Source organism: Perca flavescens, chromosome 2 (assembly GCF_004354835.1).
Source record: "Perca flavescens isolate YP-PL-M2 chromosome 2, PFLA_1.0, whole genome shotgun sequence".
Taxonomy (NCBI): domain Eukaryota; kingdom Metazoa; phylum Chordata; class Actinopteri; order Perciformes; family Percidae; genus Perca; species Perca flavescens.
Genome location: NC_041332.1, coordinates 33,719,580 through 33,744,850, shown reverse-complemented (window position 1 = coordinate 33,744,850; position 25,271 = coordinate 33,719,580). Strand labels below are relative to the sequence as shown.

The following is a 25,271-nucleotide window of genomic DNA, read 5'->3' as shown; positions in this document are numbered from 1 at the left end:
AACGGCCAAAAATGTAAAAAAAAACCTACAAAAACGTCAAAAAAGTGGTCATTTCAATTTTGAGCCGGGAGGACAGGAACAAGTTGCATGGTCGGTGGTAAGACAACACAAGGGTTAAACCTAATTGAAAACATATAGACTGAGCTTGCATCATAAGTAAAAAAAATAAATAAATAAAAGATTTTAATACATGTTAATTGTTGGGCATCACATTATTGCGACACAATAAATAACACAATGGGGCTAAATTTACTGCTGTTCTATTTTACCATAAAAACAAACAAACAATATAATCTGAGTCTTCCCTGTATTAGGCTCTGACCACGTGTATTTCTGCCTATATCCACAGAGCCAAAGGTGTCTATCTGGAGTGTAAAAAGCTGCTCAGTGATGTAATAGTACAGTTAAGAAGGTAAACTGTCAAAAGCAGCACAGCTATTAATAAGCACAGCTGTCTGTGTAGAGCTAGAGACAGAGTAGAATGGACATCTTCAGGATAGGTTTTGTTCTCAGATAGCCACATTTTTAGATGCTCAGTTCATGAGGCCAGTGTGGCTCATATACACTATTATTACACTTTTCTTTGCTCTCTGTTTAAGTCCTGCTGCCCATGTCCATTCTACTTATTTAAACTTTAGGATATGTACATAGTCACTTACACTAAACTTGTGCATTTCCACCATACAAAGTAGTGTTGTTTGTTTGTTTCAGCCACAGAGACCATGGTGGTGGTGACAAGCCAGTTATGACATGACAGACAGTGTGCCTTCCACAACACTCTCTCATCTGTCAACCGAGCCAGGACGGCTGATGAAAACAACATGAGGACAACTAGCCACTGGTTTAACTAGCTATAATGTGTCCTTTTTGAAATATTACCAGTTTTATTTTATTTTTTATGTTTCCCATCTGTTTCTGATCAGTCTTTATTAGCATTTGTGAAATGATTCCCATTCTGTCACCTTGTCCTCTAGGTGCCACTGTTGCAAAGCTTTTCATGACCAGTTAATTAGAACAGTTCCTTTGTAGTTATCTCTGTTATGGTAGGCAGTGAAAGGAGTTTGTTGTTCATGTAATGTTGTGATAAACTGATTTTCATATATTTGCTTTTTAAAGGTGATATCAAAAGTAGACTATATCCATATTTTAATGCATATCTAGTATCCATTTTGTAGTGTTTTTGTTAATGTTTTACCTTCTACAACAATATCAATTATATTCAAGTTCCAACTATTATAAATTCATTTGGAACCCTCACTTAGTCGATTATATTCAACAGTAACATTCCTCCAATTATCTCTGAGTTGTAGAAATAGTTGTCGGTGCACTGCATGAATGATCATATATTAACTATATATCATAACAACATATTAAAAATGTAGTATACCAATTGTTATTAAGTTAATAACGATGTCCCTGTTGTCATGATAATGTGCTTACATAAACACTTTAAATAAAGTAATGTATACAAAATTGAACTCAGTTTGGCTGTGCATACAATTATCTGTGTGTTCATTATCAACATGGTATCAACATGGTAATGCACTATGCTACTGTGGTACATTGTAGTGCACTAACCACTCGGTGGCGACAGATAAGCGTTATTTGATCATTTGTCTAAGGTTATGGATATTAGATTTTCTTCCATGAGGTTTTTGGAATAAATAGTGACCATTGTGACCATGTTTTCCGAAGGAAAAAAAAAAGCAAGAAAATAAATTCCTTATAAAACGACACAAATTTATCCTTTATAACTGATGGGACAGGGAAGCATTTAGTTGTTTTCTTTTTTTACTTGAAATTAAACAAGTCAAACAACTGAAATGGATGAGTTTATTACATGGACATACTGTATATAGGGTTTATTCTTTTCTTTTTTTTCATAATAAGGTTTATTATGGCGATTGTTTATTGTACGGCGTGACGTCACGAGTGTTATTGGCCTGAACAAGCGGAGAGTTAAACTGACTTCAGTCAGTCTCCAGAGGAGCACGCCGTCCTGACTGAGCGTTTGCTTCTTTATTCGTTTACTGTCCCACATGTAACACGAAGAACACCGAGGTTGTTCTGCTCCTCTGTCTGGAGCCTGCTAAACATGAATACAGCTAACGTTAACGCTAAGTTAGGTAGCGTTAGCAGCGGGACTCCAGCCTGAACACTCTACAGCAGCAGCGGGATCAGAGCCGTCCGACGAGGAGGAGAGTTGTCTCTGGTTGTCACCACACATACACACACACACACACACACACACACAGCAAACTCTCATTAGCCAGCCTGCTAACGTCAAGTAGCTGGCGTCCGCCTGTCAACTAAGTTGGTTACCAGCAAGGAGCGAGCAGAATTTCACGGTGAGTGAGCTGAGCAAACATTAGCCAGCAATGTAGCCACATGGTTTGTTGTGTTTCTTTTCTGACAGCTTGTTTTTCCACAATGCTAACTTAGCTAGCTAACGTTAGCCAAGTTCATGCCAATGCTCTGTTTCTATTCAGTTTGCCTTTTGTGTGCGACGTGTTCTCAAAAATGACGGTTCTTGAAATGCGTTAGAGTTCATTGACCAGCTCGGCGTATAATGTAAAAGAATACATGTAAATGATGCAAGCGCTGGCTAATAATTCATTGATAAGGCTGGCGAAGAGCAAAGGTATCATTGCAACACTGAATTGCCCCTATGTACATGCCTGACATCTCGCTGTTGTCTTTCATATCTCTCTTTTGTAAGCATTGCAAACAGACAGCCAGCTGTGTGATCTGGATAACTCTGATTTTGGATCTAACCTCACTGCTTTCTATGTCAGAGGTATTACCACCAGCAAACAAGCCTTGTGTCAACACACTGAAACTATATTGGCTTTGTAGCATAGCAAGTGAGTGCATATTATTGTAACCCTGCTGTGTGATGTAACATTAGTATCAGGTGGTGATAAGTAGGCCATTGATGCTGGTGGCGTGCTGTTTTTATTTGTAGCTTTTTCAAATTTCTCATTGCTTGTTGAAAAATTCAAATAGATAATAACCGATTTAAGGATTTACCCTTCTAGTACTATTTTTTTTTTTCTTCCATTATAATTTCGTTTATTTGGAAAGTGTAGTTTTTTCTTGTTGTTTTAACAGAAAGCTGTTTAATATACAAAATGTCAGAAATGTAGCTAATCAAACATTCAACTTGTGTTTTGTGTCTTGTAATTTTCCTCGGCACCGCCCCCTACCTCTCTACCTATCTTTGACCACACTGTAAATTAGCATCATGTAATGTCCTAGTGTAGCACAGTACTATTTTTTTCTTTTTTTTTTCTTTTAAGTTACTGGTTGTTGTGCTTTAGTGGCAGTTTTGATTGTGTGTGGTGAGGTAGTGTTGTTTAGCTCACAGAGGCCAGGGGCCTGGACCTGCTGAGTCCAGTGTGAGCTGTAAAGGCTACTGAAAGTGTGTGTGTGTGTGTGTGTGTGTGTGTGTGTGTGTGTGTGTGTGTGTGTGTTTTCTGCTGGTAAATGATTGACTAGGCAGCCTTTTGCTCAACCCTGTAATGGGGCTAAATTATGAGTGGCCTGTTGAGAAAAGCGGGATTGGTACCAAAGGGATGGATGATGGGGGACAACATCCATCAGTAAACTGGTTGCATGTTACTCATCATAACTAATTTTGTCATTTTGAATGTTTCATAATATATCATTATTTTGACATTCAGGCCTGCTGATTTCCACTGGAATTTCTGCAGAGGGTTGTGATGAAATAAGATCAGCTCTGTAATTCACAATGACATAAAACAAAGAAAAAGAAAAATCCTCACATTTCAGATGCTTGATCCTGTATGTATTTGACATTTTTGCTTGATAAAGGACTTAATGGATACATTGATTATCAAAGTGGTTGGCAAATCATTTTCGGTCGATCAGGTAATTGATTAATTGATTAATGGACTAATTGTTTCAGCACTAAGCGTAATGTTAAAGGCTAATTTTTCCAAACTTGCAAATTTTTTTTATTCAATTGTAGCTTCCTGTAATAGTCTTAACATGCTAAGGTTTAAGACGTGATAGAGTACATTTTATCTGTTGGTGTTGGTTATGTGTGAGCGTATAGTTAAGTAACACAATAGGCTGCCATTTCCCCCACCCCTCTTAAGTATCTCAATGTTAAAATATTAGGCAAGACAAATTTGTATTATAGAACAAACTGGCTTATTTCAACAGCAAACACTAAAGAATGTATACACCACTTCATGACCATATCACTGGAGCAACAGAATTCTAGTCAAACTTGCCTGTAAATCCTGAGGTCATACAGTGGTGTGAAAAAGTGTTTGCCCCCTTCCTCATTTCCTGTTCCTTTGCATGTTTGTCACACTTAAGTGTTTCGGAACATCAAACCAATTTAAACAAAAGTCAAGGACAACACAAGTAAACACAAAATGCAATTTGTAAATGAAGGTGTTTATTATTAAAGGAGAAAAAAAATCCAAACCATCATGGCCCTGTGTGAAAAAGTGATTGCCCCCCCTGATTAAAACATACTATAACTGTGGTTGTCCACACCTGAGTTCAATTTCTCATAGCCACACCCAGGCCTGATTATTGCCACACCTGTTCACAATCAAGGCATCACTTAAATAGGAGCTGCTTGACACAGTAAGGTCCACCAGAAGATCCTTAAAAGCAACATCATGCCGAGACCCAAAGAAATTCAGGAACAATTGAGAAAGAAAGTAATTGAGATCTATCAGTCTGGAAAGGGTTATAAAGCCATTTCCAAAGCTTTGAGGAATCCAGTAAACCACAGTGAGAGCCATTATCCACAAATGGCATTGATGCTGGTGGACATGGAACAGTGGTGAACCTTCCCAGGAGTGGTTGGCCGCCCAAAATTACCCCAAGATTTAAGACGACTCATCAAGAGGTCACAAAGACCCATTACAACAACGTTTAAAGAACTGCAGGCCTCACTTGCCTGTTTTAAGGTCAGCTGTTCATGCCTCCACCATCAGGAAAAGACTGGGCAAAAATGGCCTGCATGGCAGAGTTCAAGGAGAAAACCACTGCTGAGCAAAAAGAACATCAAAGCTCTACCTCTTTTCTCCAGAACACATCTTGATGATCCCCAAGACTTTTGGGACAACATTTTGTGGACTGGTTGAGACAAAAGTGGAATTCTTTGGAAGGTGTGTGTCCAAGTATATCTGGGGTAGAAGGAACACTGCATTTCATAAAAAAAAGAACATTATACCAACTGAAAAATATGGTGGTGTGTGTGTGATGGTCTGTGGGCTGTTTTTGCTGCTTCAGGACCTGGAAGACTTCAACCCTGATAAAGGAACTATAAATTCTGCTGTCTAGAAAAAGAGATCCTGAAGGATGAATGTGGGGACCATCCATGTTCGTGTACTCAAGTTACTCATGAAACGAACTTGGGTTCTGAATGTTTCAGGACAATGATATTTAAACACACCAGCAAGTCCACCATTTCTGCAATGGCTGAAGAAAAACAAAATGAAGACTTTGTAATTGGCAATGACATAAAGTCCTGACCTGAAAAATCCTATTTGAGATGTTGTGGTATGACCTTGAAAAAGGCCTTCATGGATACAAAACCCTCTAATGTAACTGAATTAGGACAATTCTGATTAAAGATTAATGGACTAATTGTTTCCTCCAGGACGTAATGTAAAAGCCTCATTTTTCCAAACTTGCAAATTTTTGGTTGCAATTGTTGCTTCCTAAGGGTAGCCCAACCAGTTATTAGGTTTAAGGGGCAATCAGTTTTTTACACAGGGCCATGATGGTTTGGATATAGTTTTCACCTTTAATGATAAACACCTTCATTTACAAATTCAATTTTGTGTTTACTTGACAAATTTGTCCTTGACTATTGTTTAAATTGGTTTGATGTTCAAAACAAACTTAAAGAATGTGACAAACATGACCAAAGGAACAACAGAATGAGGAAGGGGGCAAACACTTTAAACACCAGGTCATAGTTGCCATTTCATTTGCTCGTTGTGTCATTACTGTGTCTGTGCATGTGTGTGTTGGTGGAGGGCAAGGCACAAGGCAGGGCGTTGTATCTTTACTAGCGGCCCCAGTTACTTGGAACAAAAGCTCTGTTGTTGAAAGATCATGTGACTGTGTGTGTGTGTGTGTGAGTGTGTGTTCCACCCTTGTCATGTGATCTGAGCTCAGGGCAGAGTCTGAGAAGTGCTGACTCGCTCTGAGAGGTTCCTTCCACCCAGGGAACAGGCAGACAGTGAGCAGGCAGGCAGAGAGAGGAGATGGACGGCCAGATGGATGGATGGATGTCAGACGGAGAGGAGGTGTGGGAGAAAGTCAGACAGGCAGAGAGAGAAAGGTGCCATAAAGTCCTGTTGCTTTCCTTTGCTTCGACAAGAAAGCATCATTCTTTCATTCTCCTCTTTGTGGATTTTTTTAACAGCAGCCAAGTAAAGATGCAAGCCTGCATTTTGACTCTCATCAACCTTTCTGTGGCAAGGCAAGTTTGGACTTTTCCCTTTGACTGTTTTCGCTTTTTTAGTCTTGATGCGTTTGTTGGGATTTCATAGTGGGCAAAGTTGTCCTGTCAGGATGACTCTGCTGTATTTTGTAAAGTCATGAGACTGCTACTGACTCACCATAAACCAGAACAACATTTGTTAAAGAATCAAGCTACTCATGTGCTTCCACCCATCCAACAAAGGTTAAAAGTGAACTGGATTTGATGCATTTGAGACATGTAGCTGTAGCTCTTATTCCAGGATATACTTTCATTGCAGCAGAAATATATTCAATTCCTGGAATACCAACATGACTAGTAGCTACATTTTAGAAGTGAAAAGGTCACATTGACTGCTCTTGACTTTATTTAAATATGAATTCCTTTCATTAACATGACATTAACGTACTTGCTGGTAGTTTTTGAATTAACTAGTGTGTCGCAATGGTAATGGTGCAGCCTCTTGACTCATTTATGTTTGAGCTCAGAAGCAACCAGGCAGCCACGTGTTCGCAGTCGTCCAGCAGGTCCTGTAATACCTGTTTGAATCACTTCAACCTGCAAATCCTGTGTGTGTGTGTGTGTGTGTGTGTGTGTGTGTGTGTGTGTGTGTGTGTGTGTGTGTGTGTGTGTGTGTGTGTGTGTGTGTGTGTGTGTGTGTGTGTGTGTGTGTGTGTGTGTGTGTGTGTGTGTGTGTGTGTGTGTGTGTGTACGTACATTGTATTGTGCAGATTGTCTGTATTTGTCCACTGAAATGAGTTATCTTAACATCTTATTAGTGGGAATGAAGGGAGGATAGAAAGGAAACAAAGAGAACTAAATAAAAAGAATAGCATTAAAGGGAGAAAGAACATACTCAAATTTGGTCGGTGCCTTAAAGTATTGAAGCATGGTTCCCAGCCCTAACTTTGACCTTTTCACTTAATCTCTTTCTGACTCTCTAATGAAATGACTTTGATGGGCTGGATATATTACAAAAACCCAGTGTGTCACAATCTCCAACTCTTCCATGAGCTTGCATAATAACTTGTCAGTTTAACGGCAAAGTAACGGCACATAATGCAGCACATGTACACACCCTTTTTTGGTCAGCCTGTGTCTGTGCCAGAGAATAACATGCATTAAACAACAGGTGAAGTATGAAATATTCAAACCGCGTTAGAATGGAAGGATAAGAAGAAATACAGATTGGAGGGGAGTAAAGTATATAAAGTACCTGATTTCCTGGGACTCTGGAGCAGTACATGCCAGTCAGATGCCCTTCTGGGAGACATGTGGGTGTATCACATAACCCCTGCATGCATACTGCAAATCTGAATTAACGCAGCTCCTCCTAAACAGAACATACAGCTGTAGATGAGTGTCCGGTCCATGCTGTTGAATAATCAAACAGAGGATTTCCATCCGAGCTGATAGCGTGTTGGTCTCAGTAGCGGAGGAAACCCCAGCACAGCATGGCTCATCCATTATACAGCAGTTAGACTAACCAAGCATGTCACACTGACACCTCATTCACACCATGTTCGAGGACGTTGTTGTATGGTCAGTTTGTACAAATTTAGAAATGCCCTGGATCGTGCATGGAATGGCTTTTACATTCAGTGTTCTGGCTATTTTGAAATGTGTCATTACTTTTACACTGGAAAAATTTTTGTCAGTGAGAGAGTTATTGTTATTTCTAATCCTTGTCTTTGTCTGTACAGAAGAATTTGAAGAATGTTGCGTGGGATTATCTTTAAGCAGAGGTTGAGCGGCCTGTGCAGTGGGGAGATGTGCTGTGCTTGATGAGGAGAATAGAGTTTGTTCCGTTTGGGACCTTGTTCATGTTAAAAATAAAGTGTCAAACATAGTGTCGTCCAAACCATAGTCTATATTAACCACGTTCCCCTTCCGGGATTGCACCGTTGCCGCCGGAAATTCCGCCGGATATCCGTCCCCTTCCTCTTTCTTTGTGTTGACATTTTAAACTCCGGTGGATTTCTGAGGACTATGGTTACCTGCTCCAGATCTCTGCAGGGTAAATCCAGACAGCTAGCTAGACTATCTGTCCAATCGGAGGTTGGTTTAAAGACATGCCAATAAACCAGAGCACGTTTTTCTCCCATCCCGGAATGCTGTGTGGACTAGCCAGACCCTCCTTCACAGCGCTGTGGAGGTAGGTCTGGCAAAGCAAGACAATCCAAACCATAGAGGTCTAAACACATCCAAAGGCAAATGTCACAGAGAGGGTAGAGAATGGGAGGAATTGGACCAATAGGAATAAGGATGCACACTTTCAGACATGTTCTTCTGATTTGTGGAAGTAGAGAACTTGAGTGAGAATTTCAAACCCCCAGTTTACGTGATCAATCGCCTCCCTTAGTTACTGTTGCTACGCCTGTTAAGCTTTCTGCTCATACGCAGCACATTTGCAGTTTGTGGCAGGTTGACCATTGAAATTCTTTTCAAAACAGGGATGCTTGATTTCAGACTGAGGTGGATAGTTTAACTGTTAGTATTTCTAGCTGGTAAATGTTGAATTGGCTGTCGGAAATAACAACTGTCGCTAGTAGACCTTTATCAGCTGTCGCTAGCTAGATAATAAAGCTAATGTTACATCTGTAAAGGCCCTGACACACCAACCCGATTATCGGCCGTCGGACAGTCTGGCGAGGACAGTGACTTGAGTGCGTTCTGTGCCGTCGTCAGCTGGAGGGGCCATCGGCCTTCATTTGGGCCGATTTGACATGTTGAATCGGAGGGCGGGCAGTCGGACTCAATGTGTGTGAGTGCTAACCCGGAAATGATGAGCGGGATGAGCGTGACTAAAGTCTCTCAAAATGTGACGAAAATCTTTTAAACTGACCTTTTGTCGATCTGAAATGAAGACCGATTCAGCAACTGCACAGTCAGTAAGTCCGACTGCCTTTCCTCCTGACGGTCGGTTGGTGTGTCAGAGCCTTTAGACGTAGAAACGTCTCTGGCTGACTTTTGACTGTCTCCAGCTGTTATTCTTTAAACGTGAACAGCAGTAGAATGATCTTAAATATGCACTTGATGGCTAAATACATATATCCATATCCTGCCAACGCTGCATGTCCTACACAAAAATCAGCATCCTCACCAGTCCATGATCCATGTAGAAGAGCATTGTTCATGTATTTCAGGGTGGAGGTAGTTAGTCCAGTATTATAAGTAAAATGTAAGACGTGTTTAATTCTGCCATGACACTGTTAGGCTGCTTAGTTTACATACTTGGACAATCGAGACAGGTTGGATTTATGCTTTATAGTTCATATTTTCAAGCAATATGTTTCACTTTTAACACTAAAAAAGCCAAAAAAGACACCCCTCTCTTTAGTCTTTATATTCAGAATATCTGTCTGAATGCAATCCCACACACGCTGCTGTTCCAAGGAGGGATCATATTGTAAACACTCACCAGTGTAACAACATATCAAATCCCAGTAGGCCAGTGGCCAAGTCAGCTTTTTTAAAAACTGAGTAAAGTCAGAGCAGGTGGAGCATCAGTTTGAACAGCGTCATACAGTTTGTGTATATCTGTCTGCCTCTCCATGCTCCTGCATTCCTTTTGTCTTACATCCTGTTGTCACCCCGCAGAGCAGCACTGAACAGGGACTGAGGGCCCTGTGGTTCCTAGCAACCGTTACCATGGCTCCAGTCTGCCCTGCCTAGATCTCACACTCGACACTGTGTGCGTGTTTAAGGAACTCGCTTGGCTTCTTGTCAGTGCATTTCTTCCTGTAATAGCAGACAGGCACTTCCTGCAGAACAAAGCTAGAAGGAAAGAGATGGAAGAGATACAAGAGATCCCGGCCTTTTATGAAGCCTGTGTCTAAAGCTGGGACAGATCGAGGAAAGTTTGGGCTGGTTGCATTTAAGCCAGGTGATTTTTCCTTTTAAAAAGAATTGTTCAGGTTGTTAAGTGTGAGCAATGAAGATTTTCCAATGTTGTTTTTTTAGTAAAGCAACTGGACTTCATGATGATTTAAAGAAAAGGTTTGACATCGTTGGGAGAAATATGTGACGTGGGCTTTTCCGGAGAGGATTAAAGCACAGGGACAGCTAGACAACAACAACAACAACAACAACAACAACAACAACTACTACTATGGAGGTGGTACGCATTCATTGTTTCGATCAAGGACACACAACGCAGGGCTAACTTAGGGAAATAGGCTTACTTCTGTCATCATCAAACTCGCCGTAAAACTCAGTTTTGACCAAATCTGTATCACAGACTTTATTGTGTTAAACCAAGTTAGTGTGTCTTCTCTCTCTCTCTCTCTCTCTCCAGGGGCCTTTATTCACCCAACTGGGTGAGTCCACCAGACAAGAGGTGCTGTGGCTAATCACTGGCTGTGACCTCTGATCCCTGAGGAGCATGAGTCATGGCCTCAGTGGTGCTGGTCGACGCTGGTGGGACGGTGGTGGAGTATGTCGCAGCTGAAGAGGACCCCGAGCAGGTGGGTCAGACGCAAGCAAGAGCAAAGCCCAATTTGTGCTCCTGCGTTAAGTCCACGCCATGGGTACGCACTTAGGTATGTGTAGATACGGACCCTACGCCGTAGCCTGACGTGAACCTCTCAAAAAATGTAACTACACAGCGCGGCGACGCAGACCGCAACACCTGTGATTGGTCCGTTTGGCCGTGGCTTGGTAGCGTTGCATTTCCCCCCGACTCATTTCCTGGTTCTCCTTCTCCACGAACAACATGAAATCAAGGAGAGGGTTAACTTCTCCTTCTCCAGCTTTCAGACCGTGGTCAGAAATCACAGGGGAGACACTTTGGTTCTCCGTCTACGCCTCTAGAGTTGGTACTCGCTCCAAAGCTAATCACCGTCACTCTCTCACTCGCTGACTTGACTTTAAGCACCACCTCTTAGTCGATTAGTCAACTAATCGGTCGTTTTGGTTTTAGTCGACTAAGATTTCTTTAGTTGATTAGTCATTTTTTATGCTTATTCATGCTTAATAATTTATTTCCAAGAAACTTATCAGCACATTTATGGTAAACCCAAGATTTAAAGTGGTGCTTTTGCAGGATTAATTGTGGAGAAACTCAGTTTTACAGATGGTTAATTAACTACATCTATATTATGCTTTTCTAGGCTTAACCACCTCTCAAAGTGCACAGCTCTGTCAATTAAATCAACTAATCGATTAATCGATAAAATCGTATAAGTGTCGACTAAGAATTTCTTTAGTCGAGGACAGCCCTATTGGGACCATCTCTGAGGAAAGCTAGGTAACATTTTGATACAGCAAGAGGGAAGACATTGATGATTTCAACATGCTTTTAATTTATTTGGCAAAAAAAGGAGAATGTGTATCGCCATCTACAGGAACTTATGTGCCTTTTTAGCACATGAAGATTGAAATATTACAGAATATCTATTGAAATAACTTGCATTTATCAAACTGCCATCTTCAGTGTAGCTCTTACAAAAATGTATCCTTTAAAAGAAAAAGAGAGGAACTCTTAAAGCTCCGTCTTTTGAATAAGTCAGAATACGTTAACCATAAAAACAGTTTACATTGTTAGTTAATTTCCTATCCTGGCCTGGGCTGGGACACACAGTCATACCATTTGATAAAGTACTTATTGGACTTATCATTGCACTTACAATAACGAGCGTAGCTGTCAGGTCCTCCTGTATACGTCTCATCTCCGTTTTTTTCCTGCATCCACCGTGTGTGTTTGTGTGTGTGCGCGTCAGTCGCGGGGAGAACTGAGCGGCACACACACACTCTCCAAACCGAGACAAGCGGACCGAACGTTTCGGATGTTTTTTTCATGAACTGTACCACCCCTAAGAGATAAGCTAGAATGACGCAGACACCAGCGCACAAGTATAAACCTCAGGCCACTTATGTAGACTACGGCGTAAACTCTGTGTAGAGCCCCCGCAGAACCATAGATTCTGCTTAATCCGGTAACTGCAGTTCACAACAGAATCTTGCCTTCTTTTATCAAATCTGTCTTATTTCTCTTAATGAAAACTTTTTTTGACTGCCTCGCTCTCTTTCGAACCGCAATCCCTTTTATCCTGCAGGAGGGAGAGGTGGACATGGAGTTTGAAGGGGAGGTAGAAGGCGAGTGTGAAGCTGAGGAGCCCTATGAAGAAGTACAGGACAGAGAGGAGGCTGAGGATTACCCAGCAGTCATAGTGGAGGAGATACCCGGCGCCAGCATGGCCGACGAGCAAGGTTACTCAGCCCAGGTGTTTGTGTGTGATGACGAGGCCTACCTGATGCAGGAAGTGGGCGATGAGCAGGAGGTGGAGACAGAAGGGGAGCCAGGTGAGACATGAATATTCCTGTATTCATCAGAAATTGGACGTAATGTCCCCTCATATTGTTCCTTTTGGCACTGTAGGTTAGTGCATAGACCCACTCCACTACCAATCCCTGGTCGTTCAGCAACCTCTTTTACCCAAGGTGCTGAGAAATTTGTCTCCCGTTTCTTTTTCTGTATCCTGTTACCATTGTTAGCGCACAGTTCCCATTTCCTCTGGGTCACGACAGATTATTAGAAAAAGAGATCTTCTTTTTGCCTGCTGTTGTACCGTTTACTTTTATGTGCTGCATGTTTCAGAAACAAGACATTAGCTCTAGACTTGTGAGAGATTTCTGATGATTTATAATTTGGCTTTAAAGGTGCAATATGTAATACTGGCAGCTAGCAGTTAAAATAGTTACTGCACTACCAATTCAAAATACTGGAGAGTTGTCTCCCCCGCCCCCTCCTGCCCAGACTCGAAGTTCACAGGGGTTGCCAGGCTGAGACGGCAGCATTCACAACAATGTTGGTAGACGCTTTTCTCACATAGCCAGACATTACTCCACAGCACAGCGGAGTAGCTAACGGTAGATGCTGGCTATATTGACAGTCATAAAAGCCCGTGCTCACGCGGAGCTCTGTAACCAACTGACAGACACACTTTTTCGGCTTAAAATTTCAGTATGAACCGCTAAAAACACAACAACCATTTTAAACTCTGGTGGATTTCTGAGGACTATGGTTAACTTCTCCTCAGATCTCTGCAGGGTAAATCCAGACAGCTAGCTAGACTATCCGTCCAATCTGAGTTTTCTGTTGCACGACTAAAAAAACTTTTGAACGTACACGTTCCACCAAAACAAGTTCCTTCCTGAGGCTATTTTGCAGAGGCACCGTCATTGTGTCTAGCGCTTAGAGCCGCCCATGACGATTGTGATTGGTTTAAAGAAATGCCAATAAACCAGAGCACATTTTCCTCTCATCCCGGAATGTTGTGTGGACTAGCCAGACCCTCCTCCGCAGCGCTGTGGAGGAAGGTCTGGCAATGCGAGACTAAGCTTTCTATAAAGAGCCATGGTTCACATTCACACACTTGCAAAGATTTCAGCTGGTGCCACGGCCAGAGTGGCAAATCAATTGAAACAGGCAGTTAATTTTTCCCTGACTCCATCCTAGTACTGAATCCACCACATCAAAATTCACTTATTGTTTTTATTACATCTTCCAACACCGTTTTAAAAATATTGTTTTTGTGGTGTGCCTGTAGTCTGTAGTACATTTGAACACATTTCTTTAGGGATTATAGAAATGTTAGAACATGTAATGAAAATCTTATGATGATCTAGATAGAGATAGAAGGGTCCACACATGGGTTTCATAAATTCCAGCTTACAGTGTTGCTTCTGCTTGATGTGGTTGGGCTGAAATGAGGCATATTTGTCATATGATTCTGCTGCCAGAATCAGTGTGAGGCAGTAGGCTGTGAGGGTTACTGTTCACACACTGCCACCTTGTGGGTATTTTTTGGACCATAACGATTGCCTGAACAGCGATATACAGTAGGTATCCAGTATTACCTCTCTAATCATCCCTTAATCCCTTATTAATTGTGCCTCGTGTCCAATTCAGTGCAGTGTTCATAAGTATGAAACAGACTGAAAGACAATTTAGTATTTTGAACCAATGAAAGCTGCATTTATTCACACCGTCCCAAATTACATCCTTAAACTCCACTTCAACATAATCTTAATTAGAAGTATCTGCAAACAGGATAAGAATTACCAGGAAATTTTGTTGCATCACTCCATATTAGGCCTGCACGATAAATCGTTATAAAATCGCAATTTCGATTCACCCTGTTCATGCTTTAACTTTTAAATGACTTAGATTTTTTTTTTTCTTCTTCTTCAATTAATTTATTGAAAGCATTTGACATTGACGTGTTTTAATTATGTAAAGACATATTCAGATAGAGCCTGTATCAGGGCCATATTTAGTTCAATGTGTTATGTCAATATTTTTGGTAGCCTACTGTACTTAAATGGTCAGTATGTACTTTAATTTCTTTATTCATTGAAGCCTCTATGTTTACAGGCTTGTGGTGATGCGCAATGTGCTCTAGGTGCCAAAAAACTATCTTATGTTTAGTACTGCCAATTTGTTTTGTCATGGTTCATGTGTGCAATAAACACTACACTTCATGAGAAAAAAATTGTGGCAGAGAATTGTGACATCAATTCTAAGCTACAAAATCGTGATTCATATTTTTCCCCAAATCGTGCAGGCCTACTCCATATTCAGTCATCTTGAAATACACGATTGTTGTCGCTTTTATGTAATTCATTACATTCGGTCTGTTTAGTCTCATAGAAACACAAATACAATGACCCCTAACAAAAGAACAGGTGCACAAATAAAACAAGTTTGAAAATTCTGTCGATGTAATTACCACACTTCCGAAGTGCTAGCTGTGTGTAAAGCACATTTCAGTCAACCTACATTTCTAATACTTCTGATTCTGTTTAGGAAATTAAGTTTAATGTTGCCTCTGAACTTACATTATATTTCACACAAAGTTATAGCAAACCTAAAGAATATTTTGTAAAAAATAAAAAGATTATTTGCACTTTAGTAGTTTAGTAGTAATTAATATCAACTTTGCCCAGCACAACTTACAGTATATTCCTCACAGGTATTTCAGTATCGCAAAAGAAGCCATTTAAAATACGGAATTGATAATGACCTAAACTGTAATATAGTGATCAGTTTTGTTTGAGTGCATTTGGCTTGTACAAAAATCCTAGTCAAATCAATAAAAAATACACAAAATAAATCTTGTGAAGTCATTCTAATCTAATAGTTTGGACAGAGCAGCAGATGTGTAATCACAGTCCTTACCAAACATGGTGTTGTTCATTGTTTTCAACCTGAACTGAAATGTCTTGTCGAAGTTTAGCATTCTTATCAGTCAATTTGTTGTGCAAACGGCAACTTTGTTCTGTAATTGAAATTTAATGATTTTTTGTCTTCAGTGATATAATTTGAAAAACGGTGATCACAGCAGTACAGCTTTATTTGACGTACTCACTACGCAAGTGAGGGAGGGCCATGGGGAGGGCGAAGGAAGGATTTCCTGTGTCGGCTGCGGAGGGATACCTTTCTGACGCCGTAGTTTGACTCTGTTGAATTCGAGGAGATTTCCCATTAGCTGCGGAGTGATCTGAGCTAGTGGCTTCCTATACAATTCAGTGAGAAGTCAATGTGAATCTGCAGCAAGGGGAAAACATGGCGACTTTACAGCATGAGGGTCACGAAAACCAGCTCGATCTACTCATCAGAGCCGGTAACGTAGCTCTATGTACTTATAACCTCGATCCGGGAGCTAACTTTAACGTACGGGTTGTGTTTTTAATCTCGACAGCTGCGCCTCAGTCCGCGGAGTAGTGTGGTGAAGTAATGGAGGGCAATCAGGAAGTGATCACCTTGGTAGCAACCTGCATGGCGTTGCTACACGGTGTACCGACTCGGTTTAAGAGGTGAAAAACTTTCGCAGAGCTTGCCAGTCTGCACAAATAGATCGCCATCTGCACAAAGTGTGTTTTGCATGCCGGAGCAGATTTTTTTTCCCCCACCGCAGTCTGAGCTGGGATAACGGTTTGCAGATCGGCTCTGCACAACCAGGAAGTGTAAAGATGTTGTCTCTCCTACGTCTTTGCCACGCTGTCTTGAGTCGGAAGGACATGTGGGTTTATTTTTAGTGGCATGAATTTGGTACACGCTGTCAGTTATCACCCCTGGTATTATTATGGCTGACGTACGTAGTATTTAACAGTGGCTGGTTTGGTTTGTTATGTTTACGGGAATTGTGTGCAATAACAGGCTTCACACCATGGTTCCCGAATCACAGTCCAACCAACCGATTACTTAAAAGTAAGCACCATAGCGTTGTATTTCTGTGAAGTTTAGGTGTGGCGGGCCCATTTGACACTTTCCTGATGTCAGAGGTTTTGGTAATTGTGTCGTGGTTTCCGTTATCGGGTTGTGCAGCTGCCGATTGAAGCGTGGGGTGGCCTGGCTCGCTCGCTTTCTTCCCCCTGTAACGTTGGTAGTCGTTTCAAGTGCGGCTTCAGCCTTCGACCACATTGACCCGCAAGTACACTTTTTGTGTGATTTCACTCGCGTGTTAACAGTTTTTGTTGATGAACAATGCATGGTAAAACCACCTCGTCGTTTCCACCTGTTTTTTTGTGTGTGTGTGTAAATTTCAAAGTATTTTTGTCCCATTTCGATGGCGGAAGCATTGTGTACGGAGAGGGCGTGGTGTGTTGTTGATGGACTTGCCCCTTACCCCAATAGCATGCGCGCTGGTTTAGAACGCAGCAGTAGTCCAATGAGATTTAACCTGGGGCGGGCTGTTATTCGGGGAATGAGCCAATAGGAGGTGAGGCGGTGGTTGAGTGACAAGAGGATTTGTGAGCTTCTTCAAAGAGAACTGGAGGGAAAGGATGAGAACTGTAAACACGGAAGTCATCAGAGGCAGCACTACTTTTTGTTGGACTTGCTGCCATTCTTGGCGCCGTTACATTGTAGTATAGCTTCATAATAGGTATTTTCCTAACTTGTGAATACATTCGAATGCTTTTATTTTATGCTACCCACATGTAAGGAACATTTGTTTCACCATTCTAATATGTTTTAACATTCAGTAATTAAGGATGGATCAAAATCCTAACATTTTGGACAGACTAGAAATGGCCAAAGTAGATACTGTATGTGGTTATGTAGGTCAAGCCAAGCTGCAGCTCTCTGACCTGACACCTTTTGGTGGTCTTATTACAGCACAGCTGCCGGCTTTCAAGGGCAGCTCGGTAAGCTATAGGGTCTCTGCTGTGACGGCTACTAGCATGTCCTGTTTGTTTGTAAGAGGGATTGAATGAGTGGGACAATCTAAAGATAGCCCATTTCTCCCCTATGCCGTGCCTGTTGCCTCAGTGAGATAGCCAAACATGGACAGGGTGGGTGGAACGGGGTCTCGTTTCCCACCAGTGATTGACACCGACAGCAGGTGTCCTCCTGGGTTCCTTCTCAGGATCCCAGATGGGGCCACGTACCATTTCCATCGGCGAATCCCTTTTTTTTATTCAAACAGCACTGTCTTTTTTTTGTGCCGTGTCTTTCCATATTTGAGATAGCAAATAAGGACTACGTTCCTTATGTCACTCTTCAGTATCGTGAGCCAAGCTTTGTTTCTTGCCACATCAAACAGGAGCCAAAGGTGCAGTGTAAAAACTAGTTAAAAATAGAGGCATGATCATGAAGATGTTTCCTACTATGAAGCGCCTGTACTTGACATCCAGTCATATTGTGCCTGCATCAGAGTGAATGTGTTGTTTACTGAAATTGATAGAACATTTTGGGAATTTGTCTTCACTAGGGGGCGCCATATAGTTGTATTTTTTTGTGTGTGCAGCATTATGCAGTGTTGGTAGTGTGATAGCAGTGACAAACAGTTGTTAGTAGTATTTTTTTTTTCCTTTGGGAAATTAATACATTAATATATAGGAAATGTGTTCTTAGCTTAGATATGCGAAAGCAAAGTGGTATTGTATTGTCCCAGAGCAGCACACCGCTCTGCCCTGTGGGGATTGATCAAGTGTAACTCTCGTAGTTGAGTAAAACACTCCACTCGGCTCCAACCAGTAACTTTTTTTTAATTGATTCTGTGTGTTTCAGTGGAGGCTTCTGTCCATGGCACCAGTGTTCACTGCTCTGACAAGACCTTTGAGGCTGCAGAGGCTCTGCTCCGCATGGACTCACCTTCCAGCCTCAGAGAGGACCGTAGCCCAGGTAAGGCACACGCTATCTCACTGGTATTTTGTTGACGTTTCATCATTACCTCAACATAATTGTGTTCATCTGTATGGTGGCGTGTGGTTAAATATTAAACGCGGTTGGTCTTTTATCTGTAGTTTTTTTTTTTTTTTTACGTATTCCAGCTTAAATCAATTTTTTAAAGCTACAAAGTAAAGTTTTGCTGCGGTTTTACAGCCCCTACGGAAAATCAGAGGGATTCTCTGGATCAGTTTTCTTAACCTTAAGAGCATTAGTTAACCCAATAGATTCTGGTCAGTGCTGAACACCTGGTGTAAGGGACCAACATTATGAAATAGACCATGTTGAACTTTAACTTTTCCATCGGAAACTAGACCCTAGAGCTGCAACGATTAATCGATTAGTTGTCAACTTCTAAATTAAACGCCAACTATTTTGATAATTGATTAGTCGGTTTGAGTCATTTTTTTTTTTTAAGACAAAAGTAAAAATTCTTTGATTCCAGCTTGTTAAATGTGAATATTGTTCTAGTTTCTTCTCTCCTCTGTGACAGTAAACTGAATATCTTTGAGTTGTGGACAAAACAAGACATTTAATGACGTCATCTTGGGCGTTTGAGGAAACACTGATCCACATTTTTCATTTTAGAGATCCAACAACTAATCGATAAAATAATCAACAGATTAATCGACTATGAAAATAATCGTTAGTTGCAGCCCTGCTTTACTCCGTAAGCTCTAATGTACTAGGGACATTTCTCATCAACCAGACTGTTAATACAACTTCACAATGCCGTTTCGAAGCACAATTGTAACCCTTCCCTCTTTTAATTCCTCCACCCAGAAGCGTTCATCCCGCCTTGCATTGTGACGCCAGACTTCCTTCACGCCGCCATGCGTCCCGACATGATTACAGAGTCCGAGGTGGAGATATCGACGGAGGAGTACTGCGAGGAGGAGGACGATGATGAGAATATTGGCACCCAGATGGAAGACCCGGAGCCAGACTACGAGCCCGTCAGGAAGAGGAGAGGTAGACACAAAGAGCTTGTGGTTTTAGTTTTTGCTGTTTTTTTTTTATTTTATTTTTTACTTCATGCAGTTGTAGGCCCACTGTGAGCACCATATTGTGCAGTGTGGGGAGTTGAGCTTTGGGGAAAAAAGGCCAATAAACAAAGTTTTATATGGGAAACATCTGGCAGCTCTGTGATTAAACCTTACCTCACAGGGCCAGACCTCAAACCTCAAACCAAAACCTTGAGTTCCACTGCTGTTGAGATGATCCAAGAGCACCATCTAGTGGTAGACTCAACCGCAAAAGTCAGTGATTCAGCGATTTTAAAGCAAATGATTAAGTCCTATTTGTAATGTTTCCTCGTTACAGCTGGACGGAAGCCAAAGACGCACCAGTCAACTATTTCCAACGGCTCACTGGACCTGGGCATCAAGAAGAAACCAAGAGAAGGGAAAGGTACCCAACAGTACTAATGTTACCAGCTCTGATACACACGGATGTAGACGTGCCTATGTTGCCATGATAATGTGCAAAGCACCGATTTTTATATTTGGGTTACTATTTAGCAGTGCACCAACTTTGCTTGATATCCAGCAGGAAGCACCACCTACCTATGGGAGTTCCTGTTGGACCTCCTCCAGGACAAGAACACCTGTCCCAGGTACATCAAGTGGACCCAGAGGGAGAAGGGCATCTTCAAACTGGTCGACTCAAAGGCGGTGTCCAAGCTGTGGGGCAAACACAAGAACAAGCCAGACATGAACTATGAGACCATGGGACGGGCACTCAGGTAGGCGTGGGTGTGTTGGTGTGTCTGTTTCATAGTTTTTTTTTTTTTATTATTTCATTTTTATTTTTCTGGCCTTTTCCGCCTTTAATCGATAGGACAGCTAGGGGAGAGAGAGGGGGAAGACATGCAGGAAATCGTCACAGGTCGGATTTGAACCGTGGACCTCTGCGTCGAGGCACAAGCCTCTCAGTATATGTGCACCTGCTCTACCCACTGACCCAACCCAGTCACGTTTTTTTATAATTTTTGTAAATTGATATCAATAAACATGTCTCGAAAGGCTGCGACGTATCGCGAAAGACACTCAGAGATTTTTATGTTAGTTGAAAAAAATCTCCGTAGAAAACTGCACATTAACATGTAACTGTCATTCTTTTTTTTTAGTGGTGCCTTTTTATATTCAATTCCAGGTTCAATAAAAGAAATTATTTCTTATCATTTTTTTTTACATTTTTTCTAATTCAGAATGTAGTTTGTTGTATCTTAGAGGAATACTGAAAGCAGCAGAAATGCAGAACAGTACACTTTAATATCTGTTCATTTATCTCCGAAATATTGTTATCGCGATGTCAAACGTTTGTGTGTGTGTGTGTGTGTGTGTGTGTGTGTGTGTGTGTGTGTGTGTGTGTGTGTGTGTGTGTGTGTGTGTGTGTGTGTGTGTGTGTGTGTGTGTGTGTGTGTGTGTGTGTGTGTGTGTGTGTGTGTGTGTGTGTGTGTGTGTGTGTGTGTGTGTGTGTGTGTGTGTGTGTCTTTCCCCAGATACTACTACCAGCGCGGCATCCTTGCCAAAGTGGAGGGCCAGCGGCTGGTGTACCAGTTCAAAGAGATGCCCAAAAACATCGTGATCATCGACGACGACAAGGCGGAGATGCCCTACCCCGACGACCTGACGGGCTCGGAGAGCGCATCCTACGAGCGCGTGGCGCCTCCGTCAGACATGCTGCTGCAGGAAGCCGATCTGTCATCCTCCAAGAAGCCCAACATCCTGCGGGGCGGGAACAGGGCCAACGCGGCCCACGCTACGGTCGCCGCGGGCAGCAGGACCGTGGCGGGAGGCGGCGCAGCAGCGGCGATGGTGGCAGGGATACAAAGGATAGTGTCTGTTTCGGGAGCATCGGATGGGAGTCCGATCCAGCAGTCGCACACGGCCATCATCCCTACCGCCAGCGGGCCCAGGTTAGACTCCTCCAGAGACACGAGGACTTCCAGCTAGAAGGGGTTCTCACGTTAACGCTGCTAATGCAAACGTAGGGCTGTGCAATTAATCAAAATGTAATCGTGATTATAATTTCGGCTCCCAATGATCACAAAAACAGAATAATCGAGAAAAACTGTTATTTAGCTCATTACGTTTTGCAAGTAAACTTATTTTCTCGTCTTATGAATAAAAAAAATTATGTTTAAATAGGAAAAGTATTAAGGCAAATTTCAGTTTTTTTTTTTTTTTTTTTTTTTTTTGATTTATGTAACTTTTTCTTCTGTTTTTTTTTAAATTCAATAATTGCAACATCTTTCCAGATGTCAACTAATCATGTTAAATTTTCGTGATTTCAATATTGACCGAAATAATCGTGATTTCTATTTTTTTGCATAATCGAGCAGCCCTATGCAAACGGCGACCTCTTCCCCCCCTCCTCCCCCAACAGTAAGTATTGACTTTTGACCCTGTGTGCTGTCTTGCCGTCTCATCTACAGGACGGTGCGGGTGGCAATGCAGGTGCCTGTCGTCATGACAACCTCGCTGGGTCAGAAAATCTCAACTGTTGCCGTGCAGCAGCCCACAGGGACAACGGGGGCCACCGGCCACACCACCCTCCTCACCAACTCGTCTGCCGGGAACGCCAACTCGCAACAGAAGGTGTGCACACGTGGACAGTGGTCCGCTGACACAGCAGTGGATCTGCAGGAAGCTCACGGCCCATAACGCACGAGTGTCTATTTTAGCAAAGGCTTAAAAAGAATTTTGAATGCATCATTTTTTGGGGCATTTCAGCCTTTTAATGGAAAGAACAGCTAGATATGAAAGGGGAGAGAGAGGGGGATGACATGCAGGAAATCGTCTCAGGTCACATTCATTTAATTCAATAGATAATGAGAAATGATTGTTATATACTGCTGGAAATGTCTTGTTTTCCATCATACTTGTATGATTGTGAGACCGGTATTAAACTGCATGCCATGTGGTAGTAAACAGGTCTTAACATTTGTCTTAAATTTAAGTTGGCGAACCCTGCAGAAATTTCTGTACGGGCGTATAGATGTTTACATGCAACATTCTTGGCTTGTAGTCTTTCTTAAACTTTCATTAAGTTAGTTTTTTTTGGTATTTTGGGCAGGTTGTGATCCAGACCATCCCCACCATGATCCCAGCCACCGCCGAGAACGGAGACAAGATCACCGTCCAGCTGGCCAAGATCATCACAATCCCGGCGCACCAGTTGGCTCAGTGTCACCTCCAGACCTCGGCGGGCTCCAACAAGCCCGGCGTCGGGGGACCCCCGGCGGGCCTCAGCCTCCTCGGGAGCCCCCTGACGGTCCGGGCCCTCGCGCCCGTCAACGTCGGCCCGGGAGCGCAGGTGATGCGGCTCAGCATGCCCACGCCACAACAGACTCTAGTGGTGTCGCAGGCGGGCAGCGGGGCGGGGGTGGTAACGGTGTCGGCGGCCAATCACGCGATGGCGCCGCACCCTCGGATCGTGAATTCCGTCGTGGTCAACGGCTCGGAGCTCGTGATAGGAGCGCCGGCCGCCGGAGGAGTCGCGATGGAGAAGCTGAAGGCCGCGGGCGTCCAGCTCCAAACCGTGCAGTTGCCGGTGACGATGGCCGTCCAGAAGAACCAGGGGAGCCCCAAAACGGTCCCGAACGTCCAGTCGGACGCCGTGGACGCTGAGGTGGTCATCCAACTGCAAACGCCTGACGTGGCGATAAAGAGCGAAGAGCCGGAGTGTTGAAACGCACCCTGTTGCAGCGGTCAGTTTGTACATGTCTGACGTCGTTTTTTTTTGTTTTTTTTTTTGCTCTTGTAATAACCAGCAGCAGTCTGTGAGAGAAAAAAAAAAAAAAAAAAAAAAAAAAAAAAGACTCCCGAAAGGCCTGTTTTTAGTCCTGAACCTGTCTTCACATCCTCCCTGTTGTTCCCAGAACTTTACCGATCCACGCTGGTCCTCAGAAACCTCGCCGAGGGGTCGTGTACGGAGCTCAAACTGTGCTGTACACGCGGACCTTAAAGGGCCAGGTTGGGAACGGTGAAGGGACCAACCTTGATCACTACAACCAATGGCTTCCCAGTGGATCGCCATCACTGACTTCCATAAAAAAAAAAAAAAAAAAAGTACTTTTTTTTTTTTTTTTTTTTTAAATACAAAAAAAAAGAAAGAAGCTGAAACACTACAAAATGAGGCAAATAATTACAACTAACCAAACTATATATATTTAAAAATACACAGTTGGGGGTGTAATGAAGCCTTTTTTTAGAGACAATTTGTTTATATCTTGGCTCTACAGATTATGCGAAAACCAGCAATTTATAATTTTTAGTTTTTACTTCTATCACTGTGCAGATCAAGTGTGGCTGGTGCTACGTGAGTGCTAGAGAAAGAGAGACGGTGGAGCTGCGAGAAGCTCTCAGAAGGAACATTATCAGACAGAAAATGGTCATGTATGTACATATTTATATATATATATATATATATCTACTATATACAGTTTACGGAGCTAAAGTTAACAGGACAGCCTTAGTTTTTTAATTTTGACTTTCTTTTTCATGTATTGTCTGAACAGTAAGCTGAAATATTGTTTTTTTTTGTGTTTTGATACCTTGTACCAAGCACAGTATTATTGAAACTAGTAGAACTAATATTTGTAATATTAGTTCCTGTTGTCACTATCGGGCTGTTTGCCGGCTTCGAGGGAAATGTCAAGGTTTGAAGTTCAGACTTCTTTGACTTAAGGGTCTTGGCTATTTCTCCATTATTTTTATTTTTTGACAAATGTTTGCTCTTTTCACAACCCTACATGGAAATGCAAAGAAATGTGACTCAGAGCTGATGCATGCTGCCATCTGTTGAAAAATAATCCAAATGCAATGAAAATCCTTAGTTTATGCAATATGGCTGCGAAAAATATAAAACCACTATGGATCCCAGGTCACTTTACTTAAAACAGAAGGTCAATTTGACAGCATACATTTTTTTGTTTTGTTTTTTGTACTGCCTTTTTGGCCCTGCCCCCCTACATTTCAATATTTTTGTCTAAAGAGGAAAGATGGAGAGAGATGTGTGTTCAGACTGAACTGTTTGTATATTCAACATTTGAAGTATATTCTATTTTCTTGTACTCTTGTTTCAAAGTGTATTAAAGTAGATTTTACTGAATATAAAAAGACATTTGAAGCCTGACCTGTTATGGATATATTCTAATTTTCCACGTGTGCTTTTGATTTTACAATAACTGCATTTGGCCAGCTTGTGAATGGGATGGAGTCACTTAAAACTTGTTTTAATTTTTCATACAGGGTTTGAGTAAAGTGTGTCCAACCCTTTTAATTGCCACAATTCTGATCAAATCAGAAGCGTGGTCTATATTTGGATTTGGAGGTTACTTACAATATAAAACCAAATCTGATTGGCAGTAACCTCATTTTTGTCCAACGTATCCAACTGGCTGAGTGCAGACTGTTTCTGTGGTTATTTAGCACGTCCTGCCACCCGGTTGCTTCAGCTTACACAACTTATTTCATTGATGAGGTAGACAAAGAGAAATGTGGGGGGTGGTATCCAGGCGTGCTGTAGCTGAAAAGATGCTCATGAACAGTTAACAATGACTAGTTCTGTTAAAATTAGGATTGGGCATTGAAAACCGGTTCCAACTTGGAA

At 42.0% G+C, this 25,271-nt stretch overlaps 1 protein-coding gene across 10 annotated transcripts; it reads left to right on the top strand.

Moving 5' to 3' along the window:
* Nucleotides 1–1,954: 1,954 nt before the first annotated feature.
* LOC114566326 (ETS-related transcription factor Elf-2) lies at nucleotides 1,955–24,794 on the top strand. Of its 10 annotated transcripts, none has more exons than XM_028594708.1 (10): nucleotides 1,955–2,348; nucleotides 10,776–10,944; nucleotides 12,535–12,781; nucleotides 18,495–18,608; nucleotides 19,437–19,625; nucleotides 19,977–20,063; nucleotides 20,202–20,397; nucleotides 21,157–21,573; nucleotides 22,093–22,255; nucleotides 22,734–24,794. In XM_028594708.1, the coding sequence occupies exons 2-10, from the start codon at nucleotides 10,870–10,872 to the stop codon at nucleotides 23,346–23,348; spliced, it is 2,103 nt and encodes a 700-aa protein (XP_028450509.1). In that variant the 5' UTR covers nucleotides 1,955–2,348; nucleotides 10,776–10,869; the 3' UTR covers nucleotides 23,349–24,794. The 10 variants fall into 10 exon arrangements, with proteins under 10 accessions (XP_028450509.1, XP_028450471.1, XP_028450464.1 ...); XM_028594670.1 differs by having other exon boundaries at nucleotides 10,084–10,944; XM_028594663.1 differs by having other exon boundaries at nucleotides 10,079–10,944.
* The last annotated feature ends 477 nt before the right edge of the window (nucleotides 24,795–25,271 follow it).